The sequence below is a fragment of the Diabrotica undecimpunctata genome, chromosome 8 (genome assembly GCF_040954645.1).
Source record: "Diabrotica undecimpunctata isolate CICGRU chromosome 8, icDiaUnde3, whole genome shotgun sequence".
Classification (NCBI taxonomy): Eukaryota; Metazoa; Arthropoda; class Insecta; order Coleoptera; family Chrysomelidae; genus Diabrotica; species Diabrotica undecimpunctata.
In genome coordinates, this window is record NC_092810.1 from 114,459,183 (window position 1) to 114,486,381 (window position 27,199).

The following is a 27,199-nucleotide window of genomic DNA, read 5'->3' on the forward strand; positions in this document are numbered from 1 at the left end:
ACAATATTCTGAACTACTGGTATCATATATATCCGACAGATAATTTCGAGTTATCAGGAAGCACATTCAGAATTAAGGGAATTTAAAGCTGGAGTTCCACAAGGAAGTGTCCTGGGGTCAGTGATATCCCTCCTCTATACCAGCGATGTTCCATTATTAGAACCTAACACAATTATTGCGACATTTGCAAACGACACATGCATTCTAGCAGTCGGACAAAACCACGAGGATGCAACAACCATGCTACAGAACTCTGTTGAACAAATTAACATCTGGATCAGGCGATGGCGTATTAAATTAAATTAAACAAAATGTGTTAATGTCAATTTTACTAACAAAAGCCAACAACATATCCCAGTTAGTAAAAATAGAAACCAAATACCTTATGCAAATACGGCAAAATATTTGGGTATGACATTAGATTCCAAGCTACGTTGGAAAGCAGATATTAAAAAAAAAGAGAAATTAGAATTTAATTTCAAAAAGATGTACTGGTTGATGAAAAAAAAATTCACTCTATCTACTTACAACAAAATTTTTATTGTATAAGCAAGTCTCTAAACCGATATGGACATATGGGATACAGCTATGGGGCTGTACAAAAGAAAGTAACATCCAAATTATACAACGATATCAGAATAAATTATTAAGGAACATCGTTAACGCTCCATGGTACTTCAGAAACTGTGATCTTTAACGAGACCTCTAGATGGATACGGTTATCCAGACAATAAGTAAGTTTGCCGAAAGTCATGAACAAAGGCTCTCCAGCCACGTGAATATCGAGGCCATCAAACTACTAGACAACGCCAACCAGATAAGAAGACTTAAGAGAACGAAGCCGTTTGAGTTAGTGCTATAAGTGAATGAAAGTGAAAAAGCAGAGCAAAGTGCGGCTAAAGTGTACACGTTAGCTAGTAGTACTATAATGTATTAAAGCCTAAGGAATATTGCTGAATGTAACCGTAGATAATTTTTTTGTAATATTTTGTATATAGAACTAACTTGCTTATTGATCATAGTGAATGATCAGATAGCATTTTATTAAATAAAAAAAATTGTTTTTAAATTTTTTTATATAATATTTATAAATAGCTACAAAATTTAACAATAGGATAATACAACATTAAGGTTTAAAAACTTTACATACTAAGGATCCCAAGTTACGTCAAATAACAACATTGCAGAGAAAGTAAGGAAAAAGAGACGAATATTCAAGAGAAATAAAATGTCAAATATGCAAAACCCATAATAAGAGCGGTCTTAACATGTAGTTAGGAAACCTAAACACTCTCTAAAAGTAAGGAAAGATTATTAGCTACATTTGGAAGAAAAATCTTGAGACATATATCATATACAAACGCACAATAGAAAATGGAATTAGGTAAAGAGGATAAAACTTTGAACTATACAGGATATACAGTAATGTACAATATATTTCGTAATATTTATTAAAATAAGACTTCTGCATTGGATAAGACACGTCGAAAGACTGAAAGAAGGCAAAATACCAAATAAAATAAGTAAAAAATGGCAATAGGAAAAACAACAAGAGGAAGACCGAAGCTGAGATACATAAAACAAATCGAAAATGGTGATAAAAATAAAACATTGGAGAAAAAAAGCACGAAACAGTTCAGAATCGAGAAAAATTCCGGAACAGACCAAGGCCAAAAATAGTTGTCGAGCTAAAAGCGATAATGATAATCTTTTGTACTTAAATTTGGTGGATGACATTTTGGATAGACTGGACAAGTCAGGAAGTACTTTCCGACGTCGTAAAATTGGGAAATATAATTTGCCAGAATTTTGTGGAGTTGATGAAAAGTTAGAATTTTTGGGGAACGGTAACCGACAAAGGAAAAACTAAACGCAAGAAGAAACGTCGATAGTTATATAGTTCTGATCTATAAATACAAATCCATCTATCCTATTATATATATAACAGTAATAACATAGTTTACTTACATAATAGTCGTCTTTTCCTGTGTATCCCTCATTGGGATATTCTGTGATTGCTCCTCCCAATACATCTGATGCAACGATGCAAAGTGTTGATATAATTACCTAAAAATAAATTATTGATCAAATCCTTGCAGTTTGAGATTTAAATTTAACATTTTTCTATATCTGATATGTTATTTAAAATATTTTAATGATTGCATAAATTAACGTTAATTAAACAGGAATAATATAATTAAATTTTAATATAATACCAATAGCTATTTATGGATATTTTATTATAAAATAAATATATTAACTATTGCTGAAATATCAGTGATTTCTATGCAATAATCGTGCAGTTACTTGAATGGAATTTCTTCTATTGATGCGTTTAGTTTAAGATTATAAAGAAATCGGTTTTAACTATAGGTATTTATATACAAATCTATTACAGGTTGCATGAGAAAAGAAATTTCAGATAGATCAACATGTCAGAACTGCCTTACATTTAGCCAAAAAGACAAAACTAAATCTGGAGAAAAATTTCAAGCTTTGATTTCTAGCTCTTTTCGGTTAAGTTCGCGAGAAGAAAACACACAAGATACTTTCAATGAATACTAAAGTATAATTTCACTATTTGAGAGAGTGAGTCATCGTTTAAAGGCCCAGAAATGCGGAAAGCCGTTTGGAAATCCAGTGACGTACACTTTTTATTTTAACGTTAATTATATTTTATTTATATTAATGTTCGAAATAGGCCACAATATATTTATTTACAAGTTTTTACTGACTTTTCGATCTCTATATCCAAAGACCGCTTTCAAAGATATAAATGATAGTTATATTTATTTTATTTGCTTATTATTATATATTTTTATAATCTTATACTGTTTATTTTCTTTTTTTTTCTATCTTTAAAAACGGAATAGAGATCGAAACGTCAATGTATTAAATATGTAAATAGATATATTGTGGCTTATGTCCAACCTTCTCCCTAAAAATACAGAATGCCACAAACCAGCAGCTATAGAAAAATAAATATATCTGTCATTTGTATGTTTGAAAACGGTCTCTTTATAGAGATCGAAACGACCGTAAATTAAACATTTGAATAAATATATTGTGGCTTATTCCAAACATTATTTCTAAAAATACAGAACGACAAGCGAAAAGCCATAGAAAATAAATAGTACTATCATTTGTATAATTGAAAACGGTCTCTGGATATAGAGATCGAAACGTCAATAAATAAACATATGAATAAATATTTTGTGGCTCATTCCCTACATTCCCCTAAAAATACAGAATTCCATAAACAAAAAGCTATAAAAAAGAAGTAATTTTGCAGAAAGTTTACTGATACCAACCGGCTGTCGCGGAAGTTATGCTAAAACGTCTTTTGACGTGACCCGTCCTTAAAGAGTTACAATGAAATTTTTTTAAAACAAATTTTAAGACAGTTTCCACACCACCCCAGAGGTATGTCTTGTGGCGCGATACTTTTTTTGAATGGGTGTTCGCCAAGAGCCATATTGTTTTATTAAATAAAATGAACAAAACACTTAAACAGTAAAAAAAAAACAAAATAAAATGCTATAAAACAAAATAAAATTCTATAAAAACAAAATAAAAATAATGTTTGATGTGTTTAAACACAAACACTATACACACTTACTATGTTCTTCTCGTTTTTTTTTGTTTTTGGTTTTTTTATGCTGATGTTCTTATTAAACTATTAGAAAATATTATTCGCTGTCTAAACCTGAAGATGCAGTGCTGCTATCGCTGTCATTATCTTCACCACCTGGTGTAATTATAATTGGCTCTAGTAAAACTTTGATATGAGTGTCAAGTTCCCACATACGATGTTCTTCTTTAATTATGTGGCCTATACATTTAGCCCATTTCTCTGGAGTTACATAGAGGATTGCTTGAATCAAAAGTTTCTTAATTTCGTTTAATTTGAACGTTTTGTTATTGCGTGCTACTTCTCCTTTCACTTGCTCCCAGATAAGTTCAATGGGATTAAGTTTGCAATGATAAGGTGGTAGACGCAGAACTTTGACACCATAATCTTTTGCAGTTTTATCTACAGCATATTTAAGATATTCAATTTTCCTTAACCGTGCAATGTCAAGTAGCTAAATTTTGAGCATTGATTCTTCGTATGCAATCCCCTTTTCTGTAAGCCATTCTTGAATCCTCCCTTTCAATTTCTTTAATAATCACCTGTTTTTTTCGACTTAAATTGAAGAAAACCATCATCAAGAATCCCTGTGTCACTTCCTATATGGGTGACGATTAAACGCGGTCCCTTTCCTGATGGAGCTTTTAATCCTATATATCAGCCTTCTATAAATGCTTCGCGTTTACTTTTGACATTTAAATCTTGCCAAACTTTTCCAACTGTATGACCTTTTCCAACCATGGTTAATCCAGGTTTCATCCAAATAACATATTTTGCGTCCAGTGCTGCGAATTTTGCGTATTTCTTCTAAATATTTGCTTCTCCGCACAATAATTTTATTTTTTTCTAATAGCATACTTTTTCTGTTGAGTTTTACACATCGAAAGTTCATTTCACGCATGGTCCTGGTTAAGACTCTACGAGATATCCTGGGTTAGGAGTCATCGTTTTCGAGCTCTTGAGAAATATTTTTTAGTCTTGGAATTTCACTCCGAAAATAAAATGAATGAATTTTTCGACGTATAATATTCCTTGTCTCGTCATCCAAAACAATGCTTTTCCTACCTCTAGTTTTACCTTTTTCTTGTTTTTTATTTTGCGATGTATTTTTAAGTACACGATAAATACAGCTAACGGATACTTTTGTTAAACTGCTACAAATGTCGACCGCTTGGCTAACATTTAATTTCCGTCTCTTTTGCGGCATTTCATTTTTGGAATTACCATCAGAATTTTGCAGTCTTCTCTTGGAACAACTCGGTTTTTCGTCCAACTCCAATAAAACTCAAACCAAATAATCACAGAATATAACTAAAAATTTACTATAAAACGACAAACTATAACACTCGTATTATCAATAACACGTTTTATCAATAACACAAACTGATCGCATAAAATACCCTACCTTCAGAAACGCCAATGTAATGAACTATTGTTGATGAGCACTCAACTAGTGCCCATCTAAAACTAGTTTTACGGCTTTCTGTGGATCTGAATTGAAACGGAGTTCCGTCGCTAATTCCAAAGTTGCCAAACGATTGAAAAATATTGTTTTAAAATATCGATTTTTATTTTATAAATTTAAATATGTAACGAAACGGAACATATAAATAAAATTTATTTCATTACAATTTTGTGCTTAATTTTTACTATTGAAAAAATCAGGTTTTTTTGTATTTTTATGACAGTAATAATCGCTGCGTGGAAGAATACAGGTTTTGTATGACCATAATAACTACTTGTGAACAAGAATTGGCTACACTGTACGACAACTTCTGGTCAAGTCTACTATAGAGAAGCACAAATAAATATACTACTTTATATATACTGTAATTTCTTATGAGGAAACGCAAATTGCAATCGAGAAAACAGGCAGTTTTCGAGGGCCGCTGTGTACATTTAAATTTGAGGATATTCGGCGTTTAAACTATGATATCACTCTTCTAAATTGAGGGTTTCTACTACAGTGCCGTGCATAAATCTCTTCAAATATACCGCTTTCAAAATATTTCAATGAAAACTTGTACTCGTCAGTAATAGATAATATAAAAACTAATATTAGTGACAATTACTTCTATGTATATGTTGACGAACCCACTAATTCATCACGAAGGTATATCGCTTATTTATTGATTGTATTGATTGGTGTTCTAAGCGATCAGATCTTACCAATATTCTATTTAATTTCATGCAAGCAATTAGAAAAAACCATCTCTGCAACAATATCACATTTTGTATATAAAAACATATACATTTTTTTATACAGCTATTCTTAAACAACAATTATTGCTGTTTTAAACAGAGTTGCAGAAGAAATTTGAAAAAAGTTTTCTTTTGTAGACTTCCTAATATCAAGCATAAAAAAGTATTCCTCAAATTTCCTATAAGAATCCAACTTTATAAAAAAATATTTCCAAATATTTCATTTTTACCAGAACATGGTTGGAAGCCGCATTTTTACTATCGTAGCTCGAGAGCCGGCCATTGCGGCTCCAGATGTGTTAAATGCGGCGAAAACCACGTCAGTAGGACTGCGAAAAAGGCAAGGAGACGGAGCCAAAATGCGCAAACTGCGGAGAAGTGCATACAGCAAATTACCGTGGTTGCTCCAGGGCTCCAAAAAAGAAAATCCACTACCCCAAACAACCAGAGTACAGACCATTAAATAGCGCCCCAATTAACAACGGAGTTGGCTACGCACAAGCAGCCAAAAAATCAAATTCAGACGCCACTTCAGACGCCACTTCAGACACCCCTGCCCCTACCCAATCAATTCAAGACGCGGTGGCACTAATCGCTAATTTCCACACAGAATACAATATTAAAATGTTGGAATTCTGTGCAATGATAGAAAAAGCGACGAAGATGATGGCAGCATTCGAAGAAGTCCCCGTAAATGTTAGAACATCAATCTGAAGATCTACGTATAGGGTCATGGAACTCCGGTGGAATATTTAAAAAGATCAATCTTCTAGATGAATTATCAAACAGATTAGAGCTAGATATCATAGCACTTTAAGATATTAGCACTAACTAAATTGGTAAAAAGGAAGAAGACAAAATTCCCAGGCTACGATATCTACAGAACAGATCACAGAGCCAACTCAGGAGGAACTGCCATCATGGTAAAAAAAGGAATACAACACCAACGTATTCCAACATTAGATGGCTTGGTCACAATGGAAGCTACGATCATGCAGCTCATTGCTAAAAACAAAACGCTAAAAATAGGATCTGCATATGTCAGACCTAATGATCCAATATTTACTGAAGACCTGGGCCTAATGGTGAACGTAGAAGAACCCACAATAAATATAGGCGACCTGAATACGAGATCTCCCAATTGGTACGACAGAAGAAAGATCTAATACATACGTATAATTGGACAAACAGATCCGACATGTTTACACGGAATCATTCCCACACATATCGATATTGCAATTCTACACAACGTGGGTCAACAATACGAAATATATTCTATAAACGAAGACGATTCGACGCACAATCTAATTGTCCTGACCTGATCCTGGGTGCAATAGAAACAAACTATTTGCAGCCCCATAATACAAAGAAAACAAGTTAGTCAAACTTTAAAAGAATTGTAAACGACAACATCGGCACTATAACAACAGTCAACAATATTACAGAGCTCAAAGAAAGTGTGATAAAACTAGAGCAAATAATAACAAATGCCATTGATGCCAACTCCAAAATATAAACCGTCACCACTTAGAGAGGAAGGTTTAGGGATATTATCGAAGAGCTCAAAGTCTTAATCGAAGAAAAAAAAAGGAAAGAGCTTACTAAGCAAAAACAAGGAAAGACAAAAGGATTGCAAACGAAGTAGACAGGGAAGTGAAAAATAACTTCAAAATTATAGAAACGAATGTTGGGACTCCTATACCCAAGAGCTAAATCCAAATAAGTCCGCGTTCTGGAAACTATTTAAGATTCTCCGTAAAGACAGAAAGCCAATTCCGCACGGTGAAAATGGCATCATACACATGAAAGAAGAAAAAGCGGAAGTCATGAAGGGCGAACTAGAAAGGGCTTGTAGAAACATCGAACATCCCTACGAAGACCTAGACTTCACCGAGAAAGTAGAAAAAACGGCTAGAAACATAAAAATAAGAAAGGGTAGACTAGGTATAACGCATACCGCCTCTGAAGATCTGACGAACTACAACGAAAATATTAGGACGGTACACAGAAGGCCTAAACAACAGATAACAGGATATAGGGAACACCAAAATAAATAATGAAGAATAAGATAGTCGTGAAGTAGTCCTAAGAACAAATGTAAAGCACCCAAAGTAGACAGAAAGCCACCAAAAAAATTATTCTGGCGAGAGGGTACGCAATAGGCCAGATTAGATTTAAGTACAATATACACGGGGTGTGTGATGGACGTATATACCTGGAAATGCACACTTCAACACACGCACACTTTTAAGTAAGGTTAGCTCTAGTTAGGTTTAGGCAAAGAAAAAACTAAAAAATACAAAAAACAAAGAAAAAACGCTTTCTGTCTTTGCAAAAAAAAGTCATCGCGAAATCGCTCGAATATAGACTAAATAGATCAATTATTAAACTAAGTATATACATATATAAAAGACTCGCCAGGTCTTTTATAACAACCGCAATAGCGGACTAGGCTCCGTAGGCAGATCATATGTAGATCTTTTCGTGAATTCCGAGCACCGAGGTCGTGTGCGGCATATATGGGCTTGGTGGCCGGACCTCACTCGAATGCTTAGTCGACGAGGAGAACAAAATTTATTTTTCGGACAGAGCCACTCATGTAGGTGTTTCTTTGATCGAAACACACACGTTTTTTTTTCTTTTCAGGGACTCAAGTCCCAATGTCAAGTTATGGTAACTTCCATTGAGTCAGTAAAGTAAATAGCGAGAAAAGCCGATATGTGTGCTACCCCTACAGTTAGGTGGCTTAACCACAGTCAAGAAAAACACAGGGTGTTTTATTACCCAGGGCACCCAAAGTAACTTTCGGATCATAAGCCTCCTCACGTAAGTCACACGCTGAGGGGTGGAACATGTAGAATCCCACTTTAAAATGGTATACACATGTTCCTAGGGGAAGGGTTGATCACTGGTGTGTGTGTGTATGTATTTTTTAAAAAATTTGAAACTATAATTAAAAAAAATAGTTTTACAGTAACTTACTGAGGTAGGTGACGTTCTTATTGGTAATTTTTGCGAAGAAATAGATTTAGAACCAAATATTGTTGTGAATTTAAAATATGCTCCCATTACATCTGTTGATGTAAAAAAGTTTCTCAATTAACAAATATATGTACACAGATAAAATTCATAAGTTTATATATTGGTAAATTTTAAAAAACATTTTTGTTGGTTTTATAATTCTAAGAAATATAATAGTATTTTACTTTTTTACTACTTTCATTACAATCTATATATATAAAAGAAAGTCGTGTTAGTTACACCACTTATAACTCAAGAATGGCAAAACAGATTTGGCTGAAAATTGGTAGGGAGGTAGCTTAGAGCCAGGAGACGGACATAGGATACTTTTTATCCCGTTCGACAGCGTTCCCGTGTGACTTGACATGAAACGTCAGTCACTATAAAACGTGGTATAACAAAAAAGAATCAGACTTGGAATAACAAAACGCAAATGACAACTATGTAATTGACGTAAAATGACAGCTATGTAATGACGTATGGATGACAATTTGATATTTGTAAGAAATCAATATTAAAACTATATATAAAAGAAAGTCGTGTTAGTTACGCCACTTATAACTCAAGAACGGCAGAACAGATTTGGCTGAAAATTGGTAGGGAGGTAGCTTAGAGCCAGGAGACGGACATAGGATACTTTATATCCTGTTCGACAGCGTTCCCGTGTGACTTGACATGAAACGTCAGTCACTATAAAACGTGGTATAACAAAAAAGAATCAGACTTGGAATAACAAAACGCAAATGACAGCTATGTAATTGACGTAAAATGACAGCTATGTAATGACGTATGGATGACAATTTGATATTTGTAAGAAATCAATATTACAACTATTTCTATTAAATTAATAATTAACAAGTGGATTGAAGTGAAGTGAAGTTTAATTAATAATGCCGCGACCAAGACGATCGAATCTTTCCCGACAAAGCCGTAATTGAAGTGAAGTGAAGTTTAATTAATAATGCCGCGACCAAGACGATCGAATCTTTCCCGAAAAAGCCGTAATGCAAGAAGAATACAAAATACTGCAAATGAAAGGACTGAAGAAGAACAAGAAATTGCACGTGAAGAGCGCCGCGATAGTATGGCTCGACTTCGTGCTTCTCAATCACGAGAGCAAAGTGAAGCAGACCGTGAAACAGCTCGGTTGGCAATGCAGAATCGTCGAGTGAACAACAGAAGGCAACAAATAGATAATTTGCGACGCAGAACAAGATATTTAGCTGATTTGAATCGAGCAGCGTTTCGATACGATTGCAGCCATGATTACAGCTTGCATCCTAGCGTTTGCATTGGGCAAATGGACGTTGTTTGCGAGTATTGTGGTGCATTAAAGTTTTCCGGAGAAACGCCTGGATTATGCTGCCTTAACGGTAAAGTGAAATTGCCAGTGTTGACTCCGCCACATGAGCCATTGTATTCATTGCTTTGTGGCGAAACACAAGAATTACGCCACTTTCTTGCAAATACTCAAAAATACAATAGTTGTTTCCAAATGACGTCATTTAGGGCAGACATTATCGAAGAAGGAGGATTTAATCCGACATTTAAGGTATTCATTTTTGTACTTACATAGAATGTAGTTAAAGAATAACTTACTTTATCTATTGGTATGTATTATATTTGCTAATACTGAACTCTACTCTCCCACAGAAAAAGTGTTTATAACCCAGTTAATACTGTCTGGTTTTTATTTTGTAGATACAAGGACAGATTCACCATCGAATTGGATCATTACTACCTTTCGAAGATACACAGAATAAATTTTTACAAATATATTTCATGGGCAACATGGAAGAACAACTTGATCGACGCCTAGGGATCAATGCAGGAATGAAGCGAGCAATTATTCAAGAATTGCAGTGTCTGCTTCATGAACATCATGCGTTGGTCAGGTTGTTTAAGAGTGCTTTAGAGCGCATGCCAAATGATGACTATAAAGTTGTCATCAAAGCAGATAAACGACCATCTGGAACACACGAACGCACATTTAATACTTCAACAGTAGACGAAGTTGCCATCCTGATTGTTAGTGAACAATTGGAAAAACGCGATATTGTGCTTACACGTCGCGATACTGGGCAACTGCAACAAATATCTGAAAATCATCGATCATATGACGCATTGCAATACCCACTGATGTTTTGGCAAGGAGAAGATGGATATTATTTTAATAGTAAAATGATAAATCCATTGAATGGTAAAGTATCAGTATCTTAATAATGGTTAATGTCTGTATTATTTGTCTTTGAAATGGTTTATTATCAAATTTGTAATTTCAGGTGAAGAAACTACAAAGAAAGTAAGCTCAATAAATTATTATGCATATCGTTTGATGATTCGTCAAAATGCTGACAACTATTTGCTGCGGTTTCGTCGATTGTTTCAGCAGTATTGCGTTGTTGCTGCGGTTTCGTCGATTGTTTCAGCAGTATTGCGTTGACATGTATGTAAAAATAGAAACGGAACGTTTATCATTTATTAGGTTAAACCAAGCCAAACTGCGTTCTGGGTAGTACATCCATTTACGTGATGCAGTTAGTACTGAAGGAAATGCAGCTAATATTGGTCGATTAACTATTCTGCCGGCGACGTACATTGGTAGCCCACGTCATATGCATGAATATGCACAAGATGCAATGACATATGTTCGTCATTACGGCCGGCCAGATCTCTTTATTACTTTTACCTGTAATCCAAAATGGATAGAAATTACTCAATTGCTGCTTCCCGGACAAACATCAAATGATAGACACGACATCACAGCACGTATATTCAGGCGAAAAATTCGGTCCCTGATGAACTTTATTGTTAAACAACGCGTCTTTGGAGATACTCGATGCTGGATGTATTCAATCGAATGGCAAAAGCGAGGCCTGCCGCACGCACACATTCTTATTTGGTTAGTGGAAAGAATTCAGCCTGACCAAATAGATGATATCATATGTGCCGAGATTCCTGATCATGAAGTCGATCCAGACCTACATGATGTTGTTACTACTAATATGATTCATGGACCGTGTGGTGCCATCAATCCCCAATCACCTTGCATGGTCGATGGAAAGTGCTCTAAACGATATCCACGGAAATTAACGGCGGAGACTGTCACTGGCAACGATGGGTATCCGCTGTATCGGCGTCGATCACCAGATTACAACGGTCGGACAGTCACAACGAAAGTGAAAAGAATGTATTTCGTTGTCGACAACAGTTGGATTGTTCCATATTCGCCACTTATTTCTAAAACGTTCAAGACACATTGCAACGTTGAATACTGCAATTCAGTTAAGTCCATAAAATATATTTGCAAATATGTCACGAAAGGCAGTGATATGGCGGTTTTTGGATTGCAATCCTCAAATACCAACGATGAAATTTCACGCTATCAAGTTGGTCGTTATGTGAACTGTAATGAAGCGATTTGGCGTATATTCGCATTTCCAATTTACGAACGTCATCCTACTGTTATACATTTGGCGGTGCATCTGGAGAATGGTGAACGAGTATATTTCACGGCTTCGAATGCTACGCAACGTGCTGAAACACCTTCAGCAACTACATTGACCAGTTTTTTTTGCAATCTGCCAAAGCGATCAGTTTGCACGAACTTTGCTTTACTCGGAGATGCCACGTTATTATACTTGGAATGCTTCATCCAAGAATTTTCAAAGACGGAAGCAAGGTGATGCGGTTCCTGGGTATCCAGATGTGCGTTCTACTGATGCTCTTGGTCGTATGTATACAGTTCATCCAAAGAATGATGAATGTTTCTATTTGCGGTTGTTGCTAGTAAATGTGCGTGGGCCAACTTCATTTGAGACACTACGAACTGTTAATGGTGTAATATTCCCAACATATCGTGCTGCATGTGAAGAATTGAACTTATTAGAAAACGATACCCATTGAAATACGACAATCGCTGAAGCCATTGTCTCTGCATCTCCAAGTCAGATACGCACATTATTCGCTATCATAATTTCGACATGTTTTCCATCAAACCCATGTAACCTGTGGCACAAATACAAGGATAGTATGTCAGAAGATATTTTACATCAAAGTCGTGTCAGTTCCAGAAATCACGATATTGAGATGAATGAGGAGATACATAATCGTGCTTTACTCTTGATCGAAGATATGTGTTACCTCATGTGCGGTAATTTATTAATCAGGTTAGGAATGCCAGCGCCAAATCGTGAAATGAATGACGCATTAAATCGAGAATTGGAACGGGAACGTGAATATGATCACCAGGAATTAGATTTAGTAGTTCAAAGGAATATACCCCTGTTGAATTACCAACAAAAGAAAGTTTATGATACTTTAATGAAGGCAATCGCTGATGAAAATGGTAATTTATATTTCCTAGATGCCCCTGGTGGAACTGGCAAGACATTCCTTATGTCATTAGTTTTAGCAACTGTTCGGGCGAGATCCAACATAGCGGTTGCAGTTGCTTCTTCTGGAATAGCAGCCACATTGTTAGAAGAATGCCGTACGGCTCATTCAGCATTCAAATTACCGTTAAATCTTCATACTATTGAAGAACCAACGTGTCATATTGCAAAACACTCAGCAATGGCCAAAGTTTTAGCGGCATCGAAAATCATCATCTGGGACGAATGCACAATGGCGCATAAACGTGCATTAGAAGCACTTAACCGAACATTAAAAGATTTACGCAATGACTCGAGATGTTTTGGAGGAGCAATGATTTTACTATCTGGCGATTTCCGCCAAATACTGCCAGTAATTCCAAGATCTACGGCTGCCGATGAAATAAACGCTTGCCTCAAATCGTCAAATCTATGGCGCTATGTGAAGAAACTGCAGCTGACAACAAACATGAGAGTTACATTGCTTAATGATACATCTGCTGAAGATTTCTCGGAGCAATTGCTGACTATCGGTAATGGTCAAGTACCTGTCGATGAATCGAGCGGATTAATATCATTTCCAAATAATTTCTGTAATTTTGTCTCATCAAAAGACGAACTTATCAACAATGTATTTCCAAATATTATTTCTAACTACAAAAATAATGAATGGTTGAGTGAGCGAGCAATTTTAGCGACTAAGAATAAAGATGTAGATGACCTGAACTACATAATTCAAAATAAGATCATTGGAACAATGCATTTATTCAAATCTATTGACTGCGTCACAAATGAAGATGAAGCCACCAACTATCCAATTGAATTTTTAAACTCTTCTAATCATGCTTCGAAACATAAACCAACCAAAACTGTGCAACGGTACGCGTTTGGTGGTTAGTAAATTGATGAACAATGTAATTTACGCTACGATAATGATAGGAAAATTCAAAGGTGAGGAAGTTCTCATTCCGAGGATCCCGATGATCCCAACCGATATGCCGTATGAATTTAAAAGACTTCAATTTGCGATACGTCTTGCATTTGCCATGACCAACAACAAATCACAAGGCCAATCCTTAAAAGTTTGTGGTTTAAATCTAGAATATTCATGTTTTCCCCATGGTCAATTATACGTGGCATGTTCACGGGTCGGAAGACCATCTGCGTTGTTTGTTTTTGCGCCTGATAATAAAACAAAAAATGTCGTGTATCACAAGGTACTTAAGTGAAGAACAACCTATGCACTAAAATACAGAAATAATAATGAATGATTAATGTAGTTATTTAATTTTTTTTTGTATTTTTTCCAATAAAAAAAAACAATCTGTTTATTTATTGCCATTAAGGCGGAACAAAGTTCGCCGGGTCAGCTTTTATTTATATTGTTTTCTTGTTATTAAAATAAACAATAAATAATATACCATTATTAAATATATGTTTCCACTGATAGTATGCATATTTTCTAAAATAAATGCATATTTAATGAATATTTTTGCACATATTTTTCACCTTATTTGCATACTTGCCTAGTCTAAGTCTAATGATTAGGGTTCCAATTCTAAAGGGATGATCATTTTTGATAAAGATGTTACATTAAAAATGCATACTTGACTTATCAGCATTAAAACAAAAATGGGATTTGTTGAAGTTGTCTATCACAGATTACCACCATCGAGTAAACTAAATTACTTAAGTTGCCTTATGAGAGAATGAATGTCATTTTTCGTTTAAGTAATCTATTATTGATTGCTATTATTGCAATTTTTATTAGTTAATAAACAAAAGAGACTCTTTAATATATTAACAATATGTTAAAATAACAACTAGTGAAATTGTTGTTTTTGAACAATTCAAACAACTGTGTCCTCCAGCATTTCTTATACCAACGAGTAAGAAAGTACAAGCATTGTACTTTCTTAAGTCGCGTAGCTCAGTCATATTTATTTACATATCCATGAGATGAAACCAAGAAACGAAAGTATTTGTTTAAGCACACATATTTAAATCTATTGCAATTACTTTTATTTTCTCACGCCGTTTAGATAATAGATAACAATATACTTGTATGACCACTAACAAGAACGGGCTATCTCTGTGTAATTATTTTTTCATGGTCTCGCCCATCTACCAAAGCAGCAAGATTGTGTTAGATTGTATAAATTTTCTTTGTTTTTATGCCAAGTACTGTTTTTATTACTGTTAATTGATTAAATTGTTTTTGAGAAATGAACTTGATAAAGAGTTTTATTAAAAATTTATTATTTTTACAATATCACCTTTGGTATAATTTTGCTTCTTGATTATAGGTTTGAAAATACTTTTGGGAGAAAAAATTCTAAATGGTGAAATTGATATGTCGCAAAAACGAAAAGGAACTCGACAAAATATGAGACCCACCATAAATTAAGAGCCACTACACACGAACGAAAACCCCGGATAAACTCTTCTTGTCTCCGGATTTAAACGTGAATAGGAAGTACCATGCATTTTTAGAAAAGTATTGTGTCAACTGAGACCAAAAATGCATGTACAAGTAATTGCTATGTTTTTTCCTTCGACATGCAGCAGCAAATGGACGTTCACCAATTAACCACTCCGAAATATACTATTCACAACAGCTTGCAGTGTGTAACTTAAGAATTCACGATTTCATCAGAGGAAAGGGATTCATGTGTTTATGGACTGAGTACTTTGGGGGAAGGAGTGCCTTGGAAATTAGCTCCTGTTTATATACTTACCTTACTAAGGAAATTGGTCATCACAGAAACAAAAAGCTTATTGTGTGGTCGGATAATTATGAGGGTTAAAATAAAAATCAGTTCATGATCGCTATTTATTTGACCATACCAGCAAATAATGTTTTCGAAGAAATTATTCATAAATTTTCAAAGGACACACTTTCCTTAGTTGCGACAAAGATTTCGTAATTATAGAAAAACGTAAAAAAGTGTTATGCTTATAGATTAATGAATGTTATTAACATCATTACTAGTGAGGCCCAGAAAAATCCGTTCTCGTGCATGGTGGTTGAGGACTTCTTGATTTCAAAACCGTTGCCCGTGAGAAACTGAACACAAAGAAGTTAGGAATTTCAACAGCTACGTAGCTTCGTCTTTCAAGAGATAAATTTGGTACGGTAATGGTGGCTAAAAAACATAGTAAGCTCGCTGGATGGAGTGAGACCAATGTACTTAAATCTGCAGTTACATTAGAAGAACAGATATTGAACAAATACTCCCCTATCTTTACGATGATACCAAGAAGTATTTTCAAGAAAAATTAGGTCACCCAGGTCAAGTTTCTGCTGCAGGAAACAACCGTTGAAAATCTGGCACTTACAACGTTTTGACCTTGGACAGATTTTTGAATTTTTTTTAAGTAAGCTTTGTTTATTCTGCCTTTGCAGTATGTTTGTATTATACGATACCGTTAAACTCATCCTTTTTGAGTATGTTACATTATAAGAAATAAACATGTTCCACAAAAATCTGTTTTTTCTCCTCCTGAAAAATTTATAATTTGGCACTTATCACGTTTTGGAAATTCACGCTTCATATACACACGTTTTCATGGTTCCTGTGAGGTAGTGTATTTGACACGTCTTTTTCAACATGCATTCCCCGGTAGGCCTATTCCACGATTTACTTTAATTCTATTTAATTCTATACTATTCAATAATAAAAAACGGTACTATTGGAAAGCGGTGTGTATTCTAAAAATTTGGAAAATTCGAAAATTATTCGTCTGATTCGTACTAATATAATACGTTTGCTACTTCTTCTTGGTGCTTTTCTTGTTTTGCCTGCTAGGTGCAAGTCAACTGTCCTAGTAGAAATTCGTCAGATGTCTTCTCACTGATATCGTTCGAACCCTCGTATGATGGCGATTAAACCCTGGAACATGAGTGACCTTTACAACCTATACATGTCAATTAGCACGACAAGCCAACATTTTGCAGCGGCATTTTACATTACATCCCTTGTTACAATTGCAAAAAATTGCCTGGATAAAATCTGGATTGGTTCTAATGTGTTGTCGATTAACTCATTTAAGGCCACCGTCCTTTTAAACGACCTTGTTATAAATATGCCTGTAATTTAATTATATTGCTAGTTATTAAGAGATAACGCGTGCTGTTTCTTGTAACAAAAAGCCATTTTATTAAAACAAACTTAAAATCGTTGCATAAATCTGGTGTTTTCGGCACAATTTTTGAGGTTACCTGAAAGGCTGTTTATAGTTTCCAAACATGAATGATAAAAGGTGAGTAAAATATATTATTTAAATCCTTTAATTTAAAGGATATTTTATGTACCTATGTATTTAAAATGCCTTTAGTATTATATGTAAAAAGTTATATAATAGAAAAACGATTATTATTTTTATATATTGGTTATCAAACTTTGGTGTTCTTTATAAAAAACAATGACGTATGAATATTTTTTTTAGGTACTAGAGAAAACCTTTCACTTTAAGTGAGTTAATGGACGAGATAGAAAATCTGTCAGATAATGAACTTCCTGAAGACAATTATTTTTCCACCCAAAGATGGGGAAGGGACTGACGAGAATAGCGGTGATGAAGAGGCTGTGGAAAAAAGTAACTTGCCAGGAAATCAACTACGAGTAGAGGCAGAGAAAATCATAAATGATCTAAAAACACATACCAAATCCGATATCGATAAAGATGAAGACGACATGCCTTTGCCGCACTCTAAAAAGAATACGTTAAAGTCTAAAAAGATGTGAAACAACAGAAGACCAAACGCCGCAAAAACTATCGATGGACCCAGAGAGATATACATAGCAAGATTTTAAGTTGGAGTATAATAGAAGGTTCAAAAAACATCATTTTCCTGATAGATACTTTTTTCCTAATTTTTGATGATACAATTATTCAGATGCTTGTTGAATTTTCTTCAAATATGTACGCCTATTTACATATATAGTGAATATATGAGTGTCTCTAGGTAATATATGTACTGGAAAAAGTCCCCTAATTCTACTTACGACCTTGTAGCTAATGCAATGTCTAGAAACCGTTTCAGATTTATCATACAGAATATTCATTGCTGTGAGAATGCAAAATAGGATACACTGGACAAATTTTTAAATGTTCCACCCCTGACTGATGTAATGAATCAAAGTTTTCTCGATTTAGCAACACAAGAACACCACAGCTGGGATAAGTCAACGATTCCGTATTATGGAAAACAGCGATCCAAGCAGTTATCCGTGGTAAACCAATTAGATGGGGATATAAGTTTTGGATGGGGACTACTAGGTTAGGTTATGTGTAGTGGTTTGATTCATATCAGAGATCTTCAACCACTATTCAAGATAAATATAAACTTCTTGGTTTGGGACTTAGTGTTGTCTTACAATATATTGACGCCCTAAAAGACAAGGCGTCCAAATTACCCTATGATACATATTTTGACAACCATTTTACCACGCTGCTGCTTTTGGAAGAACTTAAATCAAGGGGATATAAAGGAACAGATACAGTAAGAGAAAATCGCCTAGGTAAAGATTGTGATATTGATGGTTCAGACACACTGAAAAAGTAAGAAAGAGGTTCGTTTGACTACTGTACGGTAAATGTAAGTTAAATAGTAGATTGCAAATTTAATGACAGTAATGTTGTTTCCATAATATTCAATCACAATCAGATATATTCAACAAAGCAAGTACAACGGTATTCTCAAAAAGAAAAAAAGAAGGTGCTCGTTGATCAACCAAATATTGTAAAACAGTATAACGAAAACATAGGGGGCGTCGATCGGGCAGATGAAAATATCAGCTAATACAGGGTAGCCATCCGTTACAAGAATTGGTATTCTCTTCGCACAATTACAGTAGGCATTCTTGAATCTTTTAAAAAGACAACAAAAAGAGGACCCGGCAAACCTTCAGCAACTTTGCATAGTCACTCAAGATACGATCGGAAGGACCACCTTATTCTATCTATAAGGTCACTCAAACTCTTTGTGCTGCTTGTCATAAAAAATGTAATTTTTGCTGCAATAAATGTAATGATGCACTATATCCGAAACAATGTTTTTATAAATATTATACAAACTAGATATCTAAGATTTTTTTATTTTAATTTGTTGGAATAATTAGACTAAAAATCTATAAGTTTTTAAATTTTAGTAATTTTAATTATTTGTTATTCACAATTATTGATTATGCCACCGGGCTTTTAAAGGGACACTTATTTTTAAAAAATATACCGTATATTTTTATTAATAAGCCTAAAAATTAAATATACCATCAATATAAGAAAGACAAAAGTTTCAGCCTTAAATGGGTTAACTTCCAACTTCAGTCTTTTGAGTCTAGTTGATAACCAAGCCACACTTAAACTTGATAATATATCCGAAATAGGTATTGATGAGAAAAATCAAATACGTATCTGTTGTGGAAAACAACAATGTGGCCCTACTCCGTAGGCAATCACAGTAACTTCTATCAAATTAAAAACAACTACGTAGTCAGCTCACAATACGCCTCTAAAAAGCATTGTTTCTGTCATTATTATCAAAACATATAATAATTTTTCACGGTTTTTTCTCTTAGAAAAAGCTCACTTTTTGTTATCTGTAAATGAGTAGTCATCTGCGTGAAACATCAGCATTGAATCCGGTGTAATTATCGTAAAATCTGTCTTTAATTAGCAGTGGATCTAAATTCAATTCTTCTAATTTTTTTTTTCATTTATGTAACTTAGTGTGTAATCGTCAATATTCTGGAAATAATGGATCACATAATTAAATAATTAATAATCCATGGTAATCTTTATCATCGAAAGGTTAACGCATCATCCACCAAGAGATAAACTAGCAGGGTTTATTTCTGCATTAAAAACTGTCAGAATCAACCAGTTATTTATATTGTAAAGCCGTGAGAAGCAATGCTGAGCCAAGGGGAGATAAATCACAGCTAACAACTACTATCATGTTAGTCACACGTTCCTGGTAAACAGGTACAGACAAGATACAGACAGCAGATATTTATACAACTATTCAAAAAAACTCATTTCGAGAATAAACATCTTTCATTTCTAACAAATAATTCCAAGACAAGTCCGTAACCTCAAACTTTGTAAATTCGAGGCCAAGAGCAGACAAACCTTCACCCACTAGATTGTAATGAAAATTAAATTTTTAACTATGACGTTTAGATTTCAACTTCGGAAACCGTTTTCCGAAAAGATTATTTAAAAAAATGTAAGAACATGTATAACCAACAAGTTCTTAGTACGTTATGTATTTTAAAACTGACAGTAGACTTTCTTGGCCTCGATCTTGTGGATCCATGCTTTTAGTTAAAAAAATCTGGGAGTGATCGAGAAAGCAAATTCTGACTATTTTGTGTATTTCTGTATTAATTGTTTGTGTATTGTGTGTTGCATATGTATAGTGTCACCTAATAAAGTATCCTTCCTTATTCTTTGTGAAGGAGAACTCTTAATATCCTTCGAGTCGGTATAGGTATCCAATTGTAAAACCAAATGGACGAAATGGAGAATATTATCTACTGACTTAGATAGTAAGTAAGGATGTTAAGCACTTAATATACAAAACATCTACTTTTACCCGCAGATATCTCCGTGTAGAGATTTTCGGTAAAAGAAACTACACGGAGGTAGATCTTTCGCATGTACATGTTAAGGTTATTCGGATCACTCTTTTCTATATAACAGATTTTATTTGACAAAACTGGACGGGTAAATATGTGCACTAGACTGTGCAAAATACAGATAGCCATGATAGTCGCCAAAATCCGACACGCATAGGCGCTATGAGTAGAAGAAGAACGGTTAAAGTAAATGTTGATGTACAGCAGCGAAAAAATATTCTTAAATATTAGGTGTAATGATATTATACCAACGAGGATATCATGAAAATCGGAAGAAAGTATTAGATAATAAGAAAATAAGGGCAGGAGATCACATTTTATCTACACACTTATATGAAAGTCATTGTACGTGAAGGCAGTCATCGAAGAAATAATTTATTAATCGTAAAATAAACGACAATATATTTCACAGTCTGAACATAAGTACATAAAAACTGCTGTCCTGGCAAAATAAAAACAGTTTAATAACAGCAGGTTGTCTAATTGCTTTACAATGTTCTGCAAATTTAAAAATTATTAACCAAAATTTTTTAATACCAGGCCATACACATGTGGAGTACGATACGGATCATAGTTACATAGAAAAGAAAAAGAAAAAAATTAAGTAGTCAAATAAAACATTCACATGATTGGACTCAACTAATTCGGAAAGTTGGGAGATAACATTAATTTTTAGCTACAGAAATGCAGTGTTTTGGGTTTCTTAATTTTGGCGGTTTATATAATTCCGTACTAGTTAACCAAAAAACTGATACTATGAATAACAACATAAACTAAAGACAGCTTCATTGGTTTTAATACAAGTTGTTGTCCTTTGACAAATAAAAACCTTTCAAACCAGTAGATTTAGGAAAGAGGGGAACAAGGGCTACAAATTTATTGCCCAAGAAGGCATATAACGCAGTATATAACAAGCCTGTACATATATTGATAGAAAAGAAAACGCACCTGATGGCTTACTGCCCTACATATTACAATCTCTGTGGGACTTACAAAAATCTACCCTAGATAAAAACTTAGCTGATGTGCTCCCGGATTCATCAACTTCTAACAATGATTAAAAGTTTGAAGTATCTTTTAGATACATTTTTGTGCATAAGTATTTAATGTTTATTAATTTTTTACTTAAATATACGTTACACTTAAGAAAGCTTGTATTAACGTAATAAATATCATTATTATGTTCAATTACAAAAAAGGTAAGTCATGTGCTTATTTGTTAAAAACAAGGTAAGCCATTAAACATATTTTGTTCCAAATACTCAGCAAAAAATGTTAATTTATTTAGGAAAAGTACATGTAAAAACAAATTTTCAGTAGATTATTATTCTCAACATCTGTTTAAAAAAATCATTTCTTTGTAAAATTTTAAATAGTGTTTTTCTAGTTTTTACTTTTTATGACTTGTCCCCTTTTTCCCGCATAACAGCGATATATAAAACTTACGAGATTTTTATCAAAACGATCAATATCGTGCGTGGTAACCTGAGAAATATAAATTTCTGTGGAAAATTTCTCAAGCTTGTCTTTGTAATTGTGCGGAAATTACTTCATAATCGTATTGTCTTCCAAACGAAACATTTCCTTTAACTACTAATTTAATATGATTAATTTTGGATCGCAAAAAAATAATATAACAAAAGATTCAATATGAAGAATAAAATATTTTCGAAAAAACCAAAAAACCTTTGATTGAGCCTTTCTGATTATATTAAATATTATAAAAAGTTCGTGACTTTTTACCTTTTTCGAGTGTTATTCGGTTTTTTAAGCATTAGATTCATTATTCAAAAAATTTTAATGTCAAGTTAGATGGTATTTAGCAACGCAATTTTATCTGCGAAAATTTCAAAGGCAATTTTATTGGACGTATCTAGTAATATGTACCAGGTAAGCGCAGTATATCAGAAACTACCAATTCCAAATGAATTTTCAATAATCATCATCATCATTCTTGCTTTACAACCCTATGTGGGTCCTAGCCCCTTTAGGAATTTCTTTCCAGTCGTCCCTGTCCATTGCTGTCCTCTATCAAGCACGTATTCCCATGTTTCTCATGTCTTTATTGATGTTATCAGGGAACCTTGTTCTGGGTCTTTCTTTTCTTCTCTTACCAATGGGTTTATCAAGAAGCGTTTTTATACCTTGTTCCTTTTGTTCTATCTGCATTAAATGGCCTACACACCTCAGACCTCCTATCCTAATGTATTTTACAATATTTGGTTCCTGGTATATTTTATGTAGTTTGAAGGTGTATCGTCTTTTCGACATTCCATTCTTATTCATGGCTCCATAGGTTCGCCTTAGTACTTTTCCTTCCAAACATTAAAACCTGTTTAATTTACTTTTTTTTAGAGTCCAGGTGTATGAACTATCCTGCAGTTTGTAAAGGTATACTTTGTACTTTTCTTTATAGTTCTCGATATCATTGAACATGGACTGCCCAAAAACTTACATCGGTCAAACTGGTAAAAAGTTTAATAAACGAATAACAGAACATAAAAGGGCTTTCAATTTAGACAAACAGATTCTAGATAAGCACTTCACCTTCTAGATCATAATCATTCTTTTAATGACGAGTTTCAAATTCTTCACATTTAAAATAAAGGCTTTAAGCTATCTTTGTTAGAATCTATGGAAATTAACAAATTAAAAAACACATAATTCTGAATGACCAACATAAGACACATAGTTCTCCCCTCCTCAGCGTATTTCGTTAAAGACTATAAAGTGTAAACGCATACCAAAAATAGAGCACTTGAGAAAATCACTCTGCCGAAACAGCTGTATGTGATAATATTTTATAATAAATTTTGTGGAAGTTTTGAAAACAAAGTTTTCAGTGTTTTATTGTTACATAAAATGAATTTCCATCAAGTAACGTTCGAATCCATCAATTATTTATTCTGATTGTTAAAACCGGATTTATAACTAATTTCGTGAAAAACAATTGCAAAATAGGCATTCAATAGGGTTTTTCCAAGTTTTCATCAGCTTTTATATGTGCTACTAACTTTCAAAACCCCCTCATTTCAAAGGTAATTAATACCTTTACAAAATTTAGAATTAAACACTAAAAATTTCACTAAAAAGTTGCGAATTAATTTATTTATAAAAGATTTAAATAAAATTATGCTATAAGCTTTTAAAAATCTGGCTAATGGAAGTTAAAAATAATTGAAAAAGAAGATTTTAAGCGTATTAAAAGAACATGTTTTATCAAAGTATCAAAGTTTATCAAAAAAATATTTTTTAAATCTCCTGAACATTTTAAGGTGACTTAAATGGTTGATGTACTGAACCCCTTAATTTAAAATCATATGCTTATATATGGGTAGCGGGAAGACACTCTTTACGATCCTGGTAAAGACAGGTCTGCTTCAGGGATGCGCCCCTGCCCACGCGAGCTCGGCTTTTTCTCCCAATCCTCTTCCGGGAGAGAAACGGATCCTAAGCCCTAAATCCTACCCACCAACCCAGACCTACCCAAATCCTTCCCTTTCCTCCTCAACCCGCACTGGACCAGCGTGAGGAGATAACGGTCCAAACCTTCAAGTCAATGTACAGGACAAAAAAGAAAAGGCCCCCAGTGCCCAGCACTTCCCAAAAACTTGATCACGGCAGCGATCAAACAACTAACGGAAGGGGGGTGCTAAGAATCCCTGGGTAAGACCCGGCTGCCACAAGATGACAATTTGTCTATGCTCCTACAATATTCGAACACTGACGGACGACAATAGATTCCCAGAAATAGAAAGTGAACTAAAGGATATAAAATGGGATATCCTTGGTATATGCGAGACCAGAAGAAAAAGTGATGAGTATATAATACTAAAAAATGGCACACATTTTATGCATAAAGGTGGCGAATACACGGGAGTGGGATTCTTGGTAAAACAAAGCCTCACACAGTGTATCGAAGAATTCAAGCCCATATCAGGCAGAGTAGCATATCTCACCATCAGGATTAATAAAAGAACCACTCTGAAAGTGATCCAAGTGTACGCTCCGACCAAAAGCCACGACGATGAATAAGTAGAAATATTTTATGATGAAATAAGAACAGCTATAGATACAAATAAAGCAAATTACGAAATATTATTAGGAGATTTTAATGCTAAATTGGGCAAAAAAGAGGAAGATTACGAACATTTAATTGGTAACTATGGCTACGGGAAAAGAAACGATAGAGGAGAAATGCTTCTCAATTTCATGAATAAAACTAACATGTACTCAATGAACTACTTTTTTAATAAAAAACCAAGCAGAAAATAGACATGGATGAGCGCCGATAATAAGACAAAGAATGAAATAGATTATATCTTAACGAAAAATAGAAACCTAGTAGAAGATGTATCAGTATTAAATCAGTTTGACCTAGGAAGCGATCATAGACTAATAAGAACAAAACTAATAATTAACAAAAAACTAGAAAGAAATAGAATACATGAAAAAAGATACAAATGGACATCTGAAGAAATCAAAAATAGTGAATTTAATAAAAAGATAGCGCATGCATTAAATCAAGTTAGCATGCAGCAGATAAACTCCAATGATATTGATGATTTGAATAACCTTATTAATGAAACAGTGAATAAAAGCCTTCTGCAACTGAAAAAACCAAAAACAACATACAATGAATTAGACAAAGAAATATTACAACAAATAAAAAGAAGGAAGATTTTAAATAAATCTAACAAAAGGGGAACCGACGAATATAGAGAACTTAATAGGCAGATTAGAAAAGGAATCAGACAATAAAAAAGAAAAGAAAACGAATAATTAATAACAACAACTATTGAAAAAAATAAGAGTATGAAATGCCTTAGACCGACACTAGGACGACGTCAGATGATATCATTAATGGGAAAAGACGAAAATGAAATCACAACTAGAGAAAACATACTGACACGAATAGAAGAATTTTACACAGAACTTTACAGAACACATCAACAAGATGATGAGATGAGACCAGCACGGAAATTAATAAAAAAATGTTGGATCAGAAATAATGCCAAAAGTACCAATTTCAGAGGTAACTACAGCATTGGAAAACATGAAGAGAAATAAAGCTGCAGGAGAAGATAGTATTACCACAGATATGATATTAGAAGGAGGTAAGGAACTAATTGCAATTGTAACTAAGCTTGTGGACAGTTGTTTACATCAGGGCAAAGTCCCTAAGAGCTGGAACAACTCTAAAGTAATCTTATTACACAAGAAAGGTGATAGACAGACAGATGATCTGAAAAGGACTGCCGGGAAAAATTGGCTACAAGTAGCGTACAATAAAAAACAATGGAAAGGAAGACTTGAAGAGGCTTATGTTCAGATGTGGACGTGAATGGCTAGACGAAGAAGAAGAAAAATATGCTTATATAATAAAAGAGGTAGAATTAAATTAGGTAGACTAAATGCTAGACCAATAAAATCAATTATATTGGAATGGTATCATGAATTTTTTCCATGCGCTTTACAACAGATTTACCACGATTTAACAAAATAATATACTATCAGCAATAAACCCACGTACTATCTATTTGTCTGCCAAATAGTCGTAAGACAAAGTTCATTTTATGTAATCAAATAACCTATTATTAAATAAAATAGCTTCAGCACCTTAAAAAACTTAAGACAATAAAGTATTTTAAAAAGAACTGTCCCTATGATAGATAACATAAGCTCTCGGACCAAAAATAAAATATTTCGTTCATTTAAAATTTATATTATTTATTCATATTTATTAAAAACTTTTATTTTGAAAAAAATTGTCGAGTTCTAAGTCCAAACATTCATAAAGTAGTTGAAATTTTATATTCTGTATAATTTACAAAAGAAAATTTCACAAAAACATAGCTCCTAATAGTTATTTAATCTAAGTACTAAAATACTCCAATTAAAACTAATTTTTAAAATCCTACCTTAATGTACAACATTTTTATCCAGTACAATAAATAAATAAAAATAACACACTTACACTTTACTAGAACAATTTCCCCACGCATTTTTCTTATATACTTCTCCCAGTTTCTGCGGATAATCTGGTGCCCCCCTCCAGCTATTATGCAAACTGTCACTGAAACCCTTGTCGTCCCACCTTAATGGCAGCCGAAATTTTCCCAAGAGTGTCTAGGTTAAACGATAACAAATTTTGATTTTTAAGATAAAATTGTTAGAGTTAAGTTGTTAAAAACATAATCCATTGTAGGAATGTAATTAGTAGCTAGCGGTATGTTTTTTCGTTTAATTAGTTTCTTTGTTTGGTAATTATTCTTAAAAATGGATAGCGTAATATAGTTGTTCTTTTAGATATAGTGTTTTGTTTTAGT

The 27,199-nt window shown here is 33.8% G+C and overlaps 1 protein-coding gene across 1 annotated transcript in view; it reads right to left on the reverse strand.

The window, feature by feature from the left end:
- The window catches only part of LOC140447880 (cuticle protein-like), a 102,671-nt gene extending 75,820 nt beyond the window's left edge, over positions 1–26,851 (reverse strand). Inside the window, exons 1-2 of the mRNA XM_072540790.1 lie at positions 26,792–26,851; positions 1,969–2,067 (exon numbers count right to left, since the gene is read on the reverse strand). Coding sequence (XP_072396891.1) covers positions 1,969–2,067; positions 26,792–26,806 — 114 coding nt within the window. The 5' untranslated portion in view covers positions 26,807–26,851. The remainder of the gene's footprint in view (positions 1–1,968; positions 2,068–26,791) is intronic.
- Between the last annotated feature and the right edge of the window lie 348 nt (positions 26,852–27,199).